This window comes from Oncorhynchus mykiss, chromosome 27 (genome assembly GCF_013265735.2).
Source record: "Oncorhynchus mykiss isolate Arlee chromosome 27, USDA_OmykA_1.1, whole genome shotgun sequence".
Taxonomy (NCBI): Eukaryota; Metazoa; Chordata; class Actinopteri; order Salmoniformes; family Salmonidae; genus Oncorhynchus; species Oncorhynchus mykiss.
In genome coordinates, this window is record NC_048591.1 from 933,325 (window position 1) to 952,242 (window position 18,918).

General features: G+C 43.5%; 1 protein-coding gene across 4 annotated transcripts in view; it reads right to left on the bottom strand.

The window, feature by feature from the left end:
* col4a4 (collagen, type IV, alpha 4) overlaps nucleotides 1-18,918 on the bottom strand; it is a 159,474-nt gene that overhangs the window by 71,827 nt on the left and 68,729 nt on the right. For 2 of the 4 annotated variants that reach the window (XM_021587194.2, XM_021587193.2), the window contains exons 16-24: nucleotides 13,522-13,584; nucleotides 11,091-11,135; nucleotides 10,950-11,003; nucleotides 10,578-10,638; nucleotides 4,738-4,746; nucleotides 3,494-3,598; nucleotides 3,177-3,332; nucleotides 1,305-1,313; nucleotides 917-1,006 (exon numbers count right to left, since the gene is read on the bottom strand). In XM_021587194.2, the coding sequence (XP_021442869.2) occupies nucleotides 917-1,006; nucleotides 1,305-1,313; nucleotides 3,177-3,332; nucleotides 3,494-3,598; nucleotides 4,738-4,746; nucleotides 10,578-10,638; nucleotides 10,950-11,003; nucleotides 11,091-11,135; nucleotides 13,522-13,584 (592 nt within the window). The remainder of the gene's footprint in view (nucleotides 1-916; nucleotides 1,007-1,304; nucleotides 1,314-3,176; nucleotides 3,333-3,493; nucleotides 3,599-4,737; nucleotides 4,747-10,577; nucleotides 10,639-10,949; nucleotides 11,004-11,090; nucleotides 11,136-13,521; nucleotides 13,585-18,918) is intronic. The other 2 variants (XM_021587197.2, XM_021587196.2) reach the window with 2 other exon arrangements.

Here is an 18,918-nt window from a genome sequence, read left to right on the forward strand (position 1 = left end):
GCATTGCCTAGGGCAGCGTTTCCCAAACTCGGTCCTCGGGACCCCAAGGGGTGTATTCCGATGATCAAAGCTTGATGATTAGTTGATTATTTTAATCGGCTGTGTATTGTTATGGCAAAAAACAAATCGTGCATCCCTTGGGGCCCAGAGGACCGAGTTTGGGAAACCCTGGCCTAGGGCTATACGTTGTCTCCCAGACTCGTGTATAGACATTTTGGAGCGTAGCATAAGGTAACCAGTCCATCCAGTATGCATAATAATACAGTCCACACTCGAAGGCGATAACTCAAATGTATTTAATTTTGGAATATGAAACCAAGACATCGTAAATCTGTTTTGTTATTCTGCCATTCGCAATATGTATTGGCTATGTATTGTATGGCACAACGGCACAATCATACATTTTATTCCAGTTTTTTGGGGACTTGGGCTCATAAGCCTATGCACATGCATAAGCTCTAATATGCTTATGGGTGTTTTGAATGAATCATCACCTTAGAAAGCGCTGTCCATTTCATTGTGTTAGGCTTTGAAAACAACATCCACAGCAACCGTCTTTTACACTCAGTTTCAACCTGCTGTTGAATTTCTTTCTTCAAATTGATCCTCACAGTGAGTTTTAAAAGCACAACACTGTTTTGATGATAAGTGTTTGACGTAATTTGTTATTGTATTTACATTGATGTAAGTGGTTAGAGCCCTGAGTACCAGACCATTAGGACCTGATGGTAGTTAGCACGTTGGGTACTACCAAAGCATGTCCAGAGTGCATGAAAGGAGATCACATGGCATGTGGAATTTTACCGCGGTCATGACTCATGACTGCCGGTGTGTCGGTAATACAGTCACCGCAACAGCCCTAGACACATGTTCTAATAATTCCACATGAATAAATCCATGTTACATAACAACTCACCTTTGCTACCAGGGAACCCTGCAGATCCAGGAGGACCTTGATCTCCATCTGCTCCAGGCTCTCCTGGTGAACCAGGGGTGCAGTACGTACCTGCAGCACAACCATGATTACACACCTTAATCGAATATCCCAAAGGCTGAGTGAAGACGTACACAAATATTTTGAGAGATCAATTCAATAGAATCCACAGTGCACTATTCATACAGTATGTTTTTATCCTATGGTCGAATGAAATCATTGTTTTGGGTACTGTAAAAATGACTGCTACTACAATGCAGACTCCCCTCAAAGGAATTCCAGGATCTAATAAAGTGCATGTCTAAATGATGGTGTTTATCTTGAGAATATCTTGAGAATTAATTCAAACCAGTGAAACAGGAGTGCTCACCTCCACAACCTATGTGGCGCCCACCCAACACACATCACAAGACACACGATGATGTCATACGAGGGGCACACACAGAATGATGACATCATCCCGGGTGGGACACAATGATGACATCATTGCAGGAGACACAAAGGCATGCAGATCAGACATAGGCTTAGCAAAACAAACACAAGTGGAATATTAGCTGACAAGATGATGAAAAATGGAAGCAAACTACACTCATAGAATTAGTGGTGACTCGAGGAATCCTGGAGATCCTCAAGGAACCCCTGGAGTTCCTCAAGGAACCATTGGTATATTTGCACCTTTGGTTAGTTGAGGGGTTCTTGGAGGAACCTTTAATGTTTCAATGTAGCAAAGGGTTCCTAGAATAACCATGGACTACAGGCATGGCTTAGTAGGGGCATGGCTTTCAGATGTCACTTTTAATGCCACCCGTGGGAGTAAATGTCATTCCTGTTCATCTGTTCTGTTGTATTGGTTGAACAGTGACAGGTTTGTATCTTCAATGAGGCGTACTGAGGTGTAAGAGTTCCTCAAGAGCATATGCAAATCCTATAGTTGGAATAGTTACCACTTTATTACTCATCAGTAATGTTAATAATATCAATATTATATTAGAATTTGTAATATGCCTAAATATTCAAGGAACATTTTAATTTGCAGTGTACAAACTTAACATGATGAACAGGCCTAGAGACCCACAGTGGAGGTGTCATTAATACTCATAAAACCTAGCGGTCAAACAGGGAAATGGTTTAACCATTTTTCCACCATGCATTTTTTCTATGGGGGATATTAGAAAAACTTAAAATAAGGGCTGTGTTTGTGTATGCTTACCCTGGCGTGACATTTTGATAACCATGTAAATCTTTCCCGGACAAGGTGACTTTTATCAATATATTCGGCTTAATTTACTCTCAGATTCAAAAATGCTAATTAGCATCAAAGTAGACAAAGCAAGACTACAAATCCCTGCAAGCTCCTGCACAACATCTCTAGCTGGCACCTTTGCTAACAGGTACATTTAAGGAATGTAGCCAATTTATTCATTACTATATTTAGCTAGCAATAGATAGTTAATCCAGAGATTCTTACCTTTGCCTCTATTTGGCAGTCTCGTCTAGATCATCATGGCATTTGTAGTTCTTTCTGATAGTCACATTAACAACTAATTAGCATTTCATTGGTTGGGGTTAAATACAGGCGAATATATTGATAAAAGTTACCTTGTCTGAGAGAGATTTACATGGTTATCAAAATGTCATGTTAGGGTAAGCCTACACAAAACACAGACCTTATTTTAAGTGTTTCTAAAATCAACTATGGGAAATATTAATGGTAGAAAAACGATTGGAACCATTTCCCTGTTTGACCGCTAGGTTTTATGGGTATTATGACTCATACTGTGGTACTCTATGACATTTACTCAATGGGGTGGCCAAAAATAACTACCTGAAAGCCATGCCTTCAATAAGCAATGCCTCCAATCTTCCGATAGGTTGCCACGTCTACAATATATTTTTTTAAAGGTTCAAAATCGAACCCCTCCCATTACAAAAAGGTTCCTGTTTCAACCATTACAGACGGGTTCCTCGAAGACCCTTTCCACCCCACAGGCTCCTTTACTTCTAAGAGTGTACACACAACAACATTGCAATACAAGCTGTAAAGAACTTAATAACATTATCTACAGTACCAACACGAGTTCCACATTCACAAGCCAGAACCGAGTCTACAGTAGGTGTTGAGTGTTTAAATCCACATTCAGATGCTATGACAATGAATGCATCGAATATCAAGTAGAAGACAGGCCATGTTCTATGAGAGAAGTGCAGGAGATGGGGACAAAATGCACTTGAGGTTACAAACCTGGGGGGCCGCGCTCTCCTTTCAGACCACTGAGGCCTGCTGTGCCCGGTTTACCAGGCTCTCCGGGTGTAGGCCCGTTCTGGTAGTGCATCCCTGGCTCTCCTTTAACCCCCTTGGTGCCAGTCATCCCTATTGGGCCAGGCTCACCATTGGTACCTGAGGAGAGGCAGCATGGCATGGTAAGGTAGAGTTACAGTACAAAGACCTTATTAGACACACACGCACATGTATATAAACAAGCACGCTCACACTGGGGCTGAACTGTATTTTGAGATGGGGGGTATTAGTACTGGCCAGGGGACTTTTGGGTCACTGACCAGGTATTGATACCCCAGGCAGTCCTTGGCGGCCGTGCATCCCCATCTCCCCAACATCTCCAGGTGGTCCTGGTCTTCCAGGCAGCCCCGACTCCCCTGGCATCCCTGAAACAACAGGTTACCATGGGAGTCACAATTACTGCATTAAATGGGTTATAGTTGTAACTCTTCACTAGCTATATAGGTTTCCAACCAATTGGCAATAGACAGCAAATATTCTCAAATCTGCATAAAGAATATGCACATTTTCCAACCAGCTGTGTGTTTCCACCAAACTGACTTGTTGCAATTAAAATCAGTGCGTGATCTACTTTTTTCCTTACGTTTTCATGTACCAAATAAAAATTTGAAGTTCAATGTGTTTCTATCGCACTTTCAACTCTACTGATAGTTTTGACACAAAAACTGTTGCGTTAAATAGCAAATGTGCCTATTCTGGTCTTGCACATGCCCTCTAGCCAACAGCTCACAGATACAGTGCAGGTAACTTCCTCTGAGTTTATGTACAAGGCACTGTACATGGGTTATTTTTGGTTGATTGTTCTAGATCCTTAAGTGAGGAGTGTCAGCATGTATATAAAGACACTAGACACCAGACCTCCATAGTCCATTATTTAAAGATTATAATGCTGAATCACATGTCTTGGAGGCATATCTCACTCTGATACAACCAGTGGGAGAAATGTCTAGAAACATTTTCTCAAATGTTTTCTTCAAGTTTCATTATGGTTGAGCCATACTACTAAATGTAAATAGTCATCAAACCATGGAGTACTAGTATGGTTCTAGATATAACCTGCTATTGGTTCTACCTGGAATCCAGTGTATAAAGTTCTTCATGAGAGGGTTCTGCAAAGCACCAGACATGGTTCCCTTACAGGGACAAATCAAATAACCCTTTTTTTATGTATGGGTTCTAAGTAGCACCAAAAAGGGTTCCTACTTAGAACACTGGTGCTACTTATAAACAGGTTCTCCAAGGCCTCAAAAAGAGTTACCCTACAGGAACAATGAGTATTAACTGGAACCTTTTGTGTATGAAAAACATGATCAGTTGATTTGATATCTGGGATAGTGTGAATGGATGTTACTACCTGCACAGGTATTTGATTTATTTCTAAGAACGACACATCCATAAAGACTAACTGACGAGAGTGACATATCTTTATAAAGTCTTATCACAGTTGGTTTATGAAAATCAGTTTTAGTGATACAGTGAATTTCTTAACAGACAATGTGCTCACCTCTACAAGCTGTACGGCGGTCATGTAACACACACCCCGACCCACAAGACACACGATGATGATGTCATGCCAGGGGGAAAAACAATGATGACATCATGCCAGGACACACACACAATATGCCCACAAAGTCCCATTCTCCTTTATCGTTTAGTCAATCAATCTTTCCCGTCAGTTTCCTTACGAGTGAGTCTCAGTAGAGATCCGGGGAGTGTTACAGAAATCATGTTACGGTGCGTGAATGAGGACCCAAAAGCGAATTAACTTAAACAGAGCTTCTTTAATTACCAAACATAGGTAGGCTCAGACGGACCGGCAGATTCCGACAGGACAAGACAAGGTTACAGCAAACATGACGACAGTCTGGTTCAGGCATGAAACACAACAAACAAGAATCCGACAAGGACAGGAACAAAAACAGAGAGAGATATAGGGGACTAATCAGAGGGAAAAAGGGAACAGGTGGGAAAAGGGGTGACGAGGTGGTTAGGAGGAGACAAGGCACAGCTGGGGGAAAGAGGGGGAGAAAAGGTAACCTAACAACGACCAGCAGAGGGAGACAGGGTGAAGGGAAAGGACAGAGACAAGACACAACATGACAGTACATGACAGTACCCCCCCACTCACCGAGCGCCTCCTGGCGCACTCGAGGAGGAAACCTGGCGGCAACGGAGGAAATCCTCGATCAGCGCACGGTCCAGCACGTCCCGAGAGGGAACCCAACTCCTCTCCTCAGGACCGTACCCCTCCCAATCTACGAGGTACTGGTGACCACGGCCCCGAGGACGCATGTCCAAAATTCTACGGACCCTGTAGATGGGTGCGCCCTCGACAAGGATGGGGGGGGGGGGGGAAGACGAGCGGGGGCGCGAAGGACGGGCTTGATGCAGGAGACATGGAAGACCGGGTGGACGCGACGAAGGTATCGCGGAAGAAGAAGTCGAACTGCGACAGGATTAATGACCCGAGAAATACTGAACGGACCAATGAACCGCGGGGTCAACTTGCGAGAAGCCGTCTTAAGGGGAAGGTTCTGAGTGGAGAGCCAAACTCTCTGACCGCGACAATATCTAGGACTCTTAGTTCTACGCTTATTAGCAGCCCTCACAGTCTGCGTCCTATAACGGCAAAGTGCAGACCTGACCCTCTTCCAGGTGCGCTCGCAACGTTGGACAAAAGCCTGAGCGGAGGGGACGCTGGACTCGGCGAACTGAGATGAGAACAGCGGAGGCTGGTACCCGAGGCTACTCTGAAAAGGAGATAGCCCGGTCGCAGACGAAGGAAGCGAGTTGTGGGCGTATTCTGCCCAGGGGAGCTGTTCTGACCAAGACGCAGGGTTGCGAAAAGAAAGACTGCGTAAGATGCGACCAATAGTCTGATTGGCCCGTTCTGCTTGACCGTTAGACTGGGGGTGAAAGCCGGAAGAGAGACTGACGGAAGCCCCAATCAAACGGCAAAACTCCCTCCAAAATTGAGACGTGAATTGCGGACCTCTGTCCGAAACGACGTCTGACGGAAGGCCATGAATTCTGAAAACATTCTCGATGATGATTTGTGCCGTCTCTTTAGCAGAAGGAAGCTTAGCAAGGGGAATGAAATGAGCCGCCTTAGAGAACCTATCGACAACCGTAAGAATAACAGTCTTCCCCGCTGACGAAGGCAGTCCGGTGACAAAATCTAAGGCGATGTGAGACCACGGTCGAGAGGGAATAGGAAGCGGCCTGAGACGGCCGGCAGGAGGAGAGTTACCGGACTTAGTCTGCGCGCAGACCGAACAAGCAGCCACGAAACGACGCGTGTCATGCTCCCGGGTGGGCCACCAAAAACGCTGGCGAATGGAAGCAAGCGTACCCCGAACGCCAGGGTGGCCGGCTAACTTGGCAGAGTGAGCCCACTGAAGAACGGCCAGACGAGTAGGAACGGGAACGAAAAGAAGGTTCCTAGGACAAGCGCGCGGCGACGGAGTGTGAGTGAGCGCTTGTTTTACCTGCCTCTCAATTCCCCAGACAGTCAACCCGACAACACGCCCCTCAGGGAGAATCCCCTCGGGGTCAGTGGAGGCTACTGAAGAACTGAAGAGACGAGACAAAGCATCAGGCTTGGTGTTCTTAGAGCCCGGACGATAAGAAATCACGAACTCGAAACGAGCGAAAAACAGCGCCCAACGCGCCTGACGCGCATTAAGTCGTTTGGCAGAACGGATGTACTCAAGGTTCCTATGGTCAGTCCAAACGACAAAAGGAACGGTCGCCCCCTCCAACCACTGTCGCCATTCGCCTAGGGCTAACCGGATGGCGAGCAGTTCGCGGTTACCCACATCATAGTTACGTTCCGACGGCGACAGGCGATGAGAAAAATACGCGCATGGGTGGACCTTGTCGTCAGAGAGGGAGCGCTGACAAATAATGGCTCCCACGCCCACCTCTGACGCGTCAACCTCGACAACGAACTGTCTAGAGACGTCAGGTGTAACAAGGATAGGAGCGGATGTAAAACGATTCTTGAGGAGATCAAAAGCTCCCTGGGCGGAAACGGACCACTTAAAGCACGTCTTGACAGAAGTAAGGGCTGTGAGAGGAGCTGCCACCTGACCGAAATTACGGATGAAACGACGATAGAAGTTCGCGAAGCCGAGAAAGCGCTGCAGCTCGACGCGTGACTTAGGGACGGGCCAATCAATGACAGCTTGGACCTTAGCGGGATCCATCTTAATGCCTTCAGCGGAAATAACAGAACCGAGAAATGTGACGGAGGAGGCATGAAAAGTGCACTTCTCAGCCTTCACAAAAAGACAATTCTCTAAAAGGCGCTGGAGGACACGTCGAACGTGCTGAACATGAATCTGGAGTGACGGTGAAAAAATCAGGATATCGTCAAGGTAAACGAAAACAAAGATGTTCAGCATGTCTCTCAGGACATCATTGACTAATGCCTGAAAGACAGCTGGAGCGTTAGCGAGGCCGAAAGGAAGAACCCGGTATTCAAAGTGCCCTAACGGAGTGTTAAACGCCGTCTTCCACTCGTCCCCCTCCCTGATGCGCACGAGATGGTAAGCGTTACGAAGGTCCAACTTAGTAAAAAACCTGGCCCCCTGCAGGATCTCGAAGGCTGAAGACATAAGAGGAAGCGGATAACGATTCTTCACTGTTATGTCATTCAGCCCTCGATAATCTATGCAGGGGCACAGAGACCCGTCCTTCTTCTTGACAAAAAAAAACCCCGCTCCGGCGGGAGAGGAGGAGGGGACTATGGTACCGGCGTCAAGAGCTACAGACAAATAATCTTCGAGAGCCTTACGTTCGGGAGCCGACAGAGAGTATAGTCTACCCCGGGGGGGGGGGTGGTTCCCGGAAGGAGATCAATACTACAATCATACGACCGGTGTGGAGGAAGAGAGGTGGCCCTGGACCGACTGAACACCGTGCGCAGATCGTGATATTCCTCCGGCACCCCTGTCAAATCACCAGGCTCCTCCTGTGAATAAGAGACAGAGGAAACAGGAGGGATAGCAGACATTAAACATTTCACATGACAAGAGACGTTCCAGGAGAGGATAGAATTACTAGACCAATTAATGGAAGGATTATGACAAACTAGCCAGGGATGGCCCAAAACAACAGGTGTAAAAGGTGAACGAAAAATTAAAAAAGAAATGGTTTCACTATGATTACCAGAAACAGTGAGGGTTAAAGGTAGCGTCTCACGCTGAATCCTGGGGAGAGGACTACCATCCAGGGCGAACAAGGCCGTGGGCTCCTTTAACTGTCTGAGAGGAATGTCATGTTCCCGAGCCCAGGTCTCGTCCATAAAACAGCCCTCCGCCCCAGAGTCTATTAAGGCACTGCAGGAAGCTGACGAACCGGTCCAGCGTAGATGGACCGACAAGGTAGTGCAGGATCTTGAAGGAGAGACAGGAGTAGTAGCGCTCACCAGTAGCCCTCCGCTTACTGACGAGCTCTGGCCTTTTACTGGACATGAAGTGACAAAATGACCAGCGGAACCGCAATAGAGACAGAGGCGGTTGGTGATTCTCCGTTCCCTCTCCTTAGTCGAGATGCGGATACCTCCCAGCTGCATGGGCTCAGCACCCGAGCCGGCAGAGGAAGATGGTAGTGATGCGGAGAGGGGGGCGACGGAGAGCGCGAGCTCCTTTCCACGAGCTCGGTGACGAAGATCAACCCGTCGCTCAATGCGAATAGCGAGTTCAATCAAGGAATCCACGCTGGAAGGAACCTCCCGGGAGAGAATCTCATCCTTTACCTCTGTGCGGAGACCCTCCAGAAGACGAGCGAGCAAGGCCGGCTCGTTCCAGCCACTGGAGACAGCAAGAGTGCGAAACTCAATAGAGTAGTCTGTTATGGATCGATTGCCTTGACATAGGGAAGACAGGGCCCTGGAAGCCTCCTCCCCAAAAACAGATCGATCAAAAACCCGTATCATCTCCTCCTTAAAGTCCTGATACTGGTTAGTACACTCAGCCCTTGCCTCCCAGATTGCCGTGCCCCACTCACGAGCCCGTCCAATAAGGAGAGATATGACGTAGGCGACACGAGCAGTGCTCCTGGAGTTAGTGTTGGGCTGGAGAGAAAACACAATATCACACTGGGTGAGGAACGAGCGGCATTCAGTGGGCTCCCCAGAGTAACACGGCGGGTTATTGATTCTGGGCTCCGGAGATTCGAAAGCCCTGGAAGTGGCCGGTGGATCGAGGCGGAGATGGTGAACCTGTTCTGTGAGGTTGGAGACTTGGGTGGCCAGGGTCTCAACGGCATGTCGAGCAGCAGACACTTCCTGCTCGTGTCTGCCTAGCATCGCTCCCTGGATCCCGACGGCTGAGTGGAGAGGATCCGAAGTCGCTGGGTCCATTCTTGGTCGGATTCTTCTGTTACGGTGCGTGAATGAGGACCCAAAAGCGAATTAACTTAAACAGAGCTTCTTTAATTACCAAACATAGGTAGGCTCAGACGGACCGGCAGATTCCGACAGGACAAGACAAGGTTACAGCAAACATGACGACAGTCTGGTTCAGGCATGAAACACAACAAACAAGAATCCGACAAGGACAGGAACAAAAACAGAGAGAGATATAGGGGACTAATCAGAGGGAAAAAGGGAACAGGTGGGAAAAGGGGTGACGAGGTGGTTAGGAGGAGACAAGGCACAGCTGGGGGAAAGAGGGGGAGAAAAGGTAACCTAACAACGACCAGCAGAGGGAGACAGGGTGAAGGGAAAGGACAGAGACAAGACACAACATGACAGTACATGACAAATCATGTCTTTCACCAGCTTCTACCCGGAAATGTAATTTGACTAGATTGCCTATTTATTTTGGAGGGTTAAAACATTGTACTACATTTAAACAGTACAAAGCCCCGAGGATAACACATGAAAGCACTATACAAAACTTATTTCCAATGTAGTCAATGAGCTAAATAAAATGCCATTATCATGTTTGTCACCATTCCTGGAGTGGAACTGAACCGATGGAGAGAGGGAGCAACTAAATGGAAGAGGAGAATGGTAAACGGGCTATTGACCATGCCAGCATGCAGTGCATTTTTTTTTTTAACATAACGTTGGTTCTTAGAGGACCATGGAGTTAAGTCTGCTATGTGGTTTTTATATTTTGCCTTGGAAAATCCAGGTTTGTGTGAGAACATTTGTTTTTAGATCACTCATATCACTATGTCAGGTCCCATGCTTGAGAAAACACATTCTCGGAGTCTAATGTAAAGCTAAGACACAGTAACATCCATGGGTTAGTGAGAGTATTAATCTACTACGATATCACTAACGGGTCAATGGTGTCCGAGGACTGTATATGTTGAAAACAAAGCACTTACCTGTATAATTAACCTGCCTGAACTCTGTCAGTCCTTTGGGACCAAGATCTCCTTGGAACCCCTTGGAGACATTTACAAAGATATCACATTAACGTCACGTCACATAAGATACTAAATAACACCACATTAATGAAAATCAAATGGGTGATCTCAGTGAGATTGGATGGGGAATAGTTAAGAGTTAAGCGTTGCTTTCTGAAATATATTAAGTAAGTATTTTATAAGTATTTTCTGACTTTATTGAACAGATAAAGAGAGAGAATGACAGTGGGGAAAGGTAGAGAGAGGTTGTGTCAAAGGGCAGTAGGCCAGATTCAAACCTATGCCGACACCGTACAGAGAGCGCTGTTTTCTACAGTGAGACCGGCTAACCTTGGGTCCCTCCGTTCCTATCAGACCAGGTAGGCCAGGGCTCCCGAGGATCCCCTGAACATATGAGAAATCATGGTAATTAGAGCACAATCAACACACACACACAGTTGTATTTAATACGGTGACGAAACTGCTGCATACCTTTACACCAGGTGGCCCAGGGAAGCCAGGATATCCAAGAAGACCCTAATAACACAATAAAATACTATTGTTATCCACTATACGTGCAGTGCTGTAAAGTAACTCAGTAGAAATACTTTGAAGTACTACTTAACTCGTTTTTTTGGGGGTATCTGCACTTTACTACTAATATTTTTGACAACTTTTACTCCACTACATTCCTAATGAAAATATATACTTTTTACCTCCATACATTTTCCCTGATACCCAAAAGGACTGGAAAATGGACAGGAAAATGACATTTACTTTTGATACTTAAGTATATTTTAGCATTTAATATTGCTTTTGACACTTAAGTAAATTTAAAACTAGACTTTTATTCAAGTAGTACTTTACTGGGTGACTTTCACTTTCTATTAACATGTCTTTACTTTTACTCAAGTATGACAATTGGATACTTTTTCCACCACTGCCTATGTGTTACAGTAAAGAGATGAGTAGCTTGAGTAAGGCGGTCTTTTTGAGTGTAGGCCTGTGATGTTGTGTATGCACCACAAGATGGTGATCCCCTGCAGGCATTTTGTTTCAAAACATGTGGCCCTGAAATGCAAAGAAGTAGAAGCAGGGCAGGAAAGCTCTGCACAAAGTAAAAGCTTCTTAGAAGTGAGAGGAAACCCATAAGAGTGACCACGTCCGATAGGGAAAGTACAGGTTAGGCATTAGGGTCCTTTTCCAATACACTCTCAGCTTAAAACATCACCATACAGTAGCGTGAATGGAAAACTAAAGATTCCTTGGGTGAAATATATATTCCAAATCTAATGTAATATGAAACTAATGAATGATCTATGAGGGGGAGGGGGGGTAAGTTGAGCCATAGCGGTAAGTTGAGCCACCATTGCTTCTAGGAAACTATACAAGAAAATATATAATTTGACCAGATATAAAAAGTAATCATTCCATGGACTCTGTGAAATTGGTAAGCAAGTTAGGTCCCCAATAAATATTTTCACCAAATCAAATGATTTTTTGTGTTAGAGGTTTCATGATGCTCGTATATAAACCAGCTGGATAATTTTAGGATTGTTCTATACGTCAATAGGAAGTCTCTATAAGCTTAAATATGAGGTCCTAAACATAGCATGAAAGTGCTTTCTTAGGGCTGTGGCTAACACAGTCCAAATCCTTGCCTTGAGGTAAGTTGAACCAATAGTTGAGCCAATGGCAAGTTGAGCAAATGTAAATGTTTTCTTCCCAAGCGTAATGCAAGGCATTATTATCACTCTGGTATGAGATAACAACAAGTCCTGGCCTATGTTTAATGTGTTTTTAAAAAAGTACAAAGTGTTTGTTAGGTGTTAAGCCTGTGTTAAAAGAGGCTTAAATATTTAAAGGACAAAAAAGTTATAGTGATTGTGTTGAAGTGTGTGCGGGAAATAAAGATAGACATGATCTTAAAAAGGTAGTGGTAATATTTCATTCAGAAAAAGTTGTAGGCGGCTTCACTTACTCTGTCCCGTGACTCAACCCCCCATGCCCTGGTTAAGTGTGCCAAGAGACCAATTTTTTTGGACAAGCTATGTTTTCAAAACTGTAGTGGTTACATGAATTTAGATTATTTCCAGTGTTAAACAACATCCTGAAATATATGTAGATATCTTTGTTAGAGAGAACACTTCTTAGATCCACTTCAATCAGTGTATATGAAGGGGAGGAGACAGGTTAAAGAAGGATTTTTACGCCTTGAGACAATTGAGACATGGATTGTGTATGTGTGCCATTCAGAGACTGAATGGACAAGACAACATATTTAAGTGCCTTTCACGCTCAACAGTTTCCTGTGTGTATCAAGAATGGTCCACCGCCCTCAAGGACATCCAGCCAACTTGACACACTGGAGTCAACATGGGCCATCATCCCTGTGGAATGCTTTTGACACCTTTTAGAGTCCATGCCCTGACAAGTTGAGGCTGTTCTGAGGACAAAAGGGGGGTTCAACTAAATATTAGGAAGGTGTTCCGAATGTTTGGTTTACTCCGCGTATTTCCCTTGACGGAGTGATGCTGAATGTAAAAATTGGCTCAACTTACCCCATTCTTCACTATTACTCTGCAATATTGACTATGACTTGAGGTTTTTCCTGACAATGTTCCGTGTGGCTCAGTTGGTAGAGCATGGTGCTTGCAATGCCAAGGTTGTGGGTTTGATTCCCATGGGGTGCCAGTATGAAAATGTATGCACTCACTACTGTAAGATGCTTTGGATAAAAGCTTCTGCTAAATTACCAAAATGTAACCTGATCAGGAAAAACTCCAGACCTTGGGTAAAGGTTGTCTAGGCTCAAGAGTTTTTCCAGGTCAGGTCACAAGGTGAGGGAAAATGCTTATCCCTAACCATAACATCCCTCAGGAGCATACTCAAAGTGGAGAATCAAGTCATTAGCATCTCTTACCCTGACTCCAGGAAATCCGATGATTCCCTTTTCTCCTTTTATCCCTGTCAACGAGTCGAATCCCTGAAAAATCAATCACTCACAGATTACTAACACACAATTAGACATTATGGTACAGGGTAAGGCAACCTATTTGTGTTTAACACTACATGAGATTCACCTAGTCCAATGGTATGACCAACAGACATCATATACTACTCAATGATCACAATCTACAATTAACATAATTTGTACTGAATGAAGAAATTAATTTATTGAATGAAGAAATTAATGAAGAAACACGAGAGCTGTGTGTATGAGGGTATGGCTACACTCTTAGAAAAAAAGGTGCTAATTAGAACCATATAGCTGAGGTGGTACCACAAACCTTTATTTTTTTTTACTCTGCTTTCACCCCTGGTATCATATAAACACACATATGACATGGAAGAATGCGTAGAATTGCGGGACATTTTATTTAAAACTGCACATTTTATTTACATAAGTATTCAGACCCTTTGCTATGAGACTTCAAATTGAGCTCAGGTGCATCCTGTTTCCATTGATCATCCTTGAGTTGTTTGTCCAACTTGATTGGAGTCCACCTATGGTAAATTCAATTGATTGGACATGATTTGGAAAGTCACACACCTGTCAATATAAGGTCCCACAGTTGACAGTGCATGTCAGAGCAAAAACCAAGCCATGAGATTGAAGGAATTGTCCGTAGAGCTAGGAAACAGAATTGTGTTGAGGAACAGATCTGGGGAAGGGTACCAAAACATTTCTGCAGCATTGAAGCTCCCTAAGAACACAATGGCCTCCATCATTCTTAAATGGAAGAAGTTTCGAAACTGAGCAATTGGCCAAACTGAGCAATCGGGGGAGAAGGGACTTGGTTAGAGAGGTGACCAAGAACCCGATGAGCTGAGCTGAGCTGACTTTCGCATCAAAGGGCATTCATCTCTATGAGACAGAATGCGTCTTCTTCCTGAGTGATATGACGGCTGCCTGTGTTTCTACTTGCGTACTATTGTTTGTACAGATGAACGTGGTACCTTCAGGTGTTTGTAACTTGCACCCAAGGATGAACCAGACTTGTGGAGGTCTACAAGGTAGGCCTTGAAATATATCCACAGGTACACCTCCAACTGACTCAAATTATGTCAATTAGCCTATTAGAAGCTTCTAAAGCCATGACATAATTTTCTGGAATTTTCCAAGCTGTTTAAAGGCACAGTCAACTTAGTGTATGTAAACTTCTGAACCACTGAAATTGTGATACAGTGAATTACAAGTGAAATAATCTGTCTGTAAACAATTGTTGTCATGCACAAAGTAGATGTCCTAACCGACTTGCCAAAACTATAGTTTGTTAAACAATACATTTATGGAGTGGTTGAAAAACGAGTTCTAAAGACCCCAACCTAAGTGTATGTAAATTTCTGACTTCAACTGTATACATCTATAGAATTATTATTATAAAAAGAAAATCAAGAAAATGAACCATGTGTGTTCTCTTGTTTTGTACTGTTCTGTAGTTTTCAACCCAATGATGATGTCTGACAAACAAAGAACTTTGCGTACTGCAGGCCCAGGCATGTAATCAAAGCTGGCAAGATATTCAATGACATCATCAAGAGATATGCTGGACCCTATGTCAGAGAGCTGTTTTTGGGACCACATCGTGTCTATTGTCCTGCTAATAGACCTTGTGAAAAAGGGTTTGAAAACATGTTTTTAAAATGCCTCCATGGCCAACAGAGAAGTTCCTAACTTGTACCCCCTTCGATTTATTCCCACTGTAATTTGTTATGGTTTGTATTGCAAATGAGGGCATAAACTGGGTCAAGATGCCAGCAGGGTAAGTAGACCTTTATGTAGTAAAATAAAGGTTAAATAAAAATAAATAAATAAAATACCTACAACACTTTTAACAGCACATTACTCAACACTAGTGAGACTCATGTCGCCTATGGTAGGCCTAAAGAATATTTAAAAAAATGTTTTTCATCTCTACATGTACAGTGCCTTGCGAAAGTATTCGGCCCCCTTGAACTTTGCAACCTTTTGCCACATTTCAGGCTTCAAACATAAAGATATAAAACTGTATTTTTTTGTGAAGAATCAAACACAAGTGGGACACAATCATGAAGTGGAACGACATTTATTGGATATTTCAAACTTTTTTAACAAATCAAAAACTGAAAAATTGGGCGTGCAAAATTATTCAGCCCCTTTACTTTCAGTGCAGCAAACTCTCTCCAGAAGTTCAGTGAGGATCTCTGAATGATCCATTGTTGACCTAAATGACTAATGATGATAAATACAATCCACCTGTGTGTAATCAAGTCTCCGTATAAATGCACCTGCACTGTGATAGTCTCAGAGGTCTGTTAAAAGCGCAGAGAGCATCATGAAGAACAAGGAACACACCAGGCAGGTCCGAGATACTGTTGTGAAGAAGTTTAAAGCCGGATTTGGATACAAAAAGATTTCCCAAGCTTTAAACATCCCAAGGAGCACTGTGCAAGCGATAATATTGAAATGGAAGGAGTATCAGACCACTGCAAATCTACCAAGACCTGGCCGTCCCTCTAAACTTTCAGCTCATACAAGGAGAAGACTGATCAGAGATGCAGCCAAGAGGCCCATGATCACTCTGCATGAACTGCAGAGATCTACAGATGAGGTGGGAGACTCTGTCCATAGGACAACAATCAGTTGTATATTGCACAAATCTGGCCTTTACGGAAGAGTGGCAAGAAGAAAGCCATTTCTTAAAGATATCCATAAAAAGTGTTGTTTAAAGTTTGCCACAAGCCACCTGGGAGACACACCAAACATGTGGAAGAAGGTGCTCTGGTCAGATGAAACCAAAATTGAACTTTTTGGCAACAATGCAAAACGTTATGTTTGGCGTAAAAGCAACACAGCTGAACACACCATCCCCACTGTCAAACATGGTGGTGGCAGCATCATGGTTTGGGCCTGCTTTTCTTCAGCAGGGACAGGGAAGATGGTTAAAATTGATGGGAAGATGGATGGAGCCAAATACAGGACCATTCTGGAAGAAAACCTGATGGAGTCTGCAAAAGACCTGAGACTGGGACGGAGATTTGTCTTCCAACAAGACAATGATCCAAAACATAAAGCAAAATCTACAATGGAATGGTTCAAAAATAAACATATCCAGGTGTTAGAATGGCCAAGTCAAAGTCCAGACCTGAATCCAATCGAGAATCTGTGGAAAGAACTGAAAACTGCTGTTCACAAATGCTCTCCATCCAACCTCACTGAGCTCGAGCTGTTTTGCAAGGAGGAATGGGAAAAAATGTCAGTCTCTCGATGTGCAAAACTGATAGAGACATACCCCAAGCGACTTACAGCTGTAATCGCAGCATAAGGTGGCGCTACAAAGTATTAACTTAAGGGGGCTGAATAATTTTGCACGCCCAATTTTTCAGTTTTTGATTTGTTAAAAAAGTTTGAAATATCCAATAAATGTCGTTCCACTTCATGATTGTGTCCCACTTGTTGTTGGTTCTTCACAAAAAAATACAGTTTTATATCTTTATGTTTGAAGCCTGAAATGTGGCAAAAGGTCGCAAAGTTCAAGGGGGCCGAATACTTTCGCAAGGCACTGTAGGTCTCCCTTTTGGGAACCCTAACCCATGCGCCACGTTCAGCTGGAACGTGGCGCATGGAACGCAAAAATATTCTTAGAAATATTTAACCTCCACACATTAACAAGTCCAATACCTCAAATGAAAGATAAACACCTTGTTCATCTACCCAGCATGTCAGATATTTTAAATGTTTTACGGCGAAAACACACCACATATTTATATTAGACCACCACCGAAACGAAGACAAGAGGCAGCCATTTTGTCCCAGAAAATATAAAATTATAAAAGCAGGATTAAAAAATAAATCATTCACTAACCTTTTGAAAATCTTCATCAGATGACAGTAATAGGACATGTTACACAGTACATTTTTTTTTTCTCAATAATATGCCATTTATATCCATAAATGTCCATTTACATTGAATTCATGTTCAGAAAATACTGAAAAATTCTACATATAGTTAGAAAGATACACTGCTTCTTAATGCAATCGCTTTGTTACATTTCTTTTTAACGTTAAAGAAATCGCTCACTATTCAACATTCTGAGACGGCGCTCAGATATAAGCAATATTTCTCCGCTATGTTGGAGTCAACAGAAACACACAATTTCAGCATAAATATTCCCTTACCTTTGATGGTCTTCGTTCAGAATGTACTGGAAGGGTTCATACTTACCCAAAACATCGTTTGGTTTCAAGTCTTGTGTCTTTGTATTAGCATCTGCTAACAATATGAGCTAAAATGCACCCAAAATGTCCTCTGGTCCGGAAAAGTTGCGCATCAAAACTTCAGAATTACATATTATATGTCGACTAAACAGGTCAAACTAAGTGCAGAATCAAGCTTTAGGATGTTCTAAACGTACAAAACAATTTTCAATTCAACCGGTCATTGTTAGTTCTCCTCCGGAGTGCTGGAACAAAGGAATGGATGGGACCAATTCGCGCCCTAACGCACAGGTATTTTCTCGCGGCACTCACTCAATTCACTCCCATAGGGCCAAAACTCGCGGGATTTGAACGATTAAACGCTCTACTAAATGAGGACATCTAGTGGAAGACATAGAAAGTGTCCCCAGATCCATAGCTGGTTGGGAAGGGTGGGGGCGATCACGTCAAAGTTGCCCAACTTTCGTGATCACAAAACTAGTTTGGAAGAATGCCTGCCCTGTGAGTTCTGCTATACTTACAGACAAAATTCCAACGGTTTTAGAAGCTTTAGAGTGTTTTCTATCCAATAATAATTATTATATGCATATATTAGCAATTCTTGACAGATTTTTTTTCAGTTTACTATGGCTACGCAATTCCTCCAAAGGGGGCAGTATTCTGCCTAGCCTTAAGTAACCTGATCGAACTTGTTGCAACTAAAATGTATTTGAAATAAACACCTGCATGTTTGCTTGGTATGGATTGTGACATCTCGTTCCTCGTCCTCTTCAACTCCACCAATGCCGCCTGAATCTCCGCCAATGACGTGACTTTCCATCAATAATTACACTTTGAGGATTGGAGGATTCTAAAGGGGCATTTTTCGTTAGGGCAAATCTGGTCTGTGAGATTATCTAAGGGGCTTTTATATCATTATAATTCAGGGTTAATAATAATAGTCATCGCTTTGTAATTAAGGATGCATTATTAAAAGAAAATGACATGCGCAAGGGACGGTGGTATATATTTTTTATTTATCACAATTTTCTTTAACCAATTTTGGTCTTTAATGCAGGGCCGAGAGACAAGTTCCTTCCCTTTCTATGGCTTGTTTAAAACATAATGATATTTTGGAGA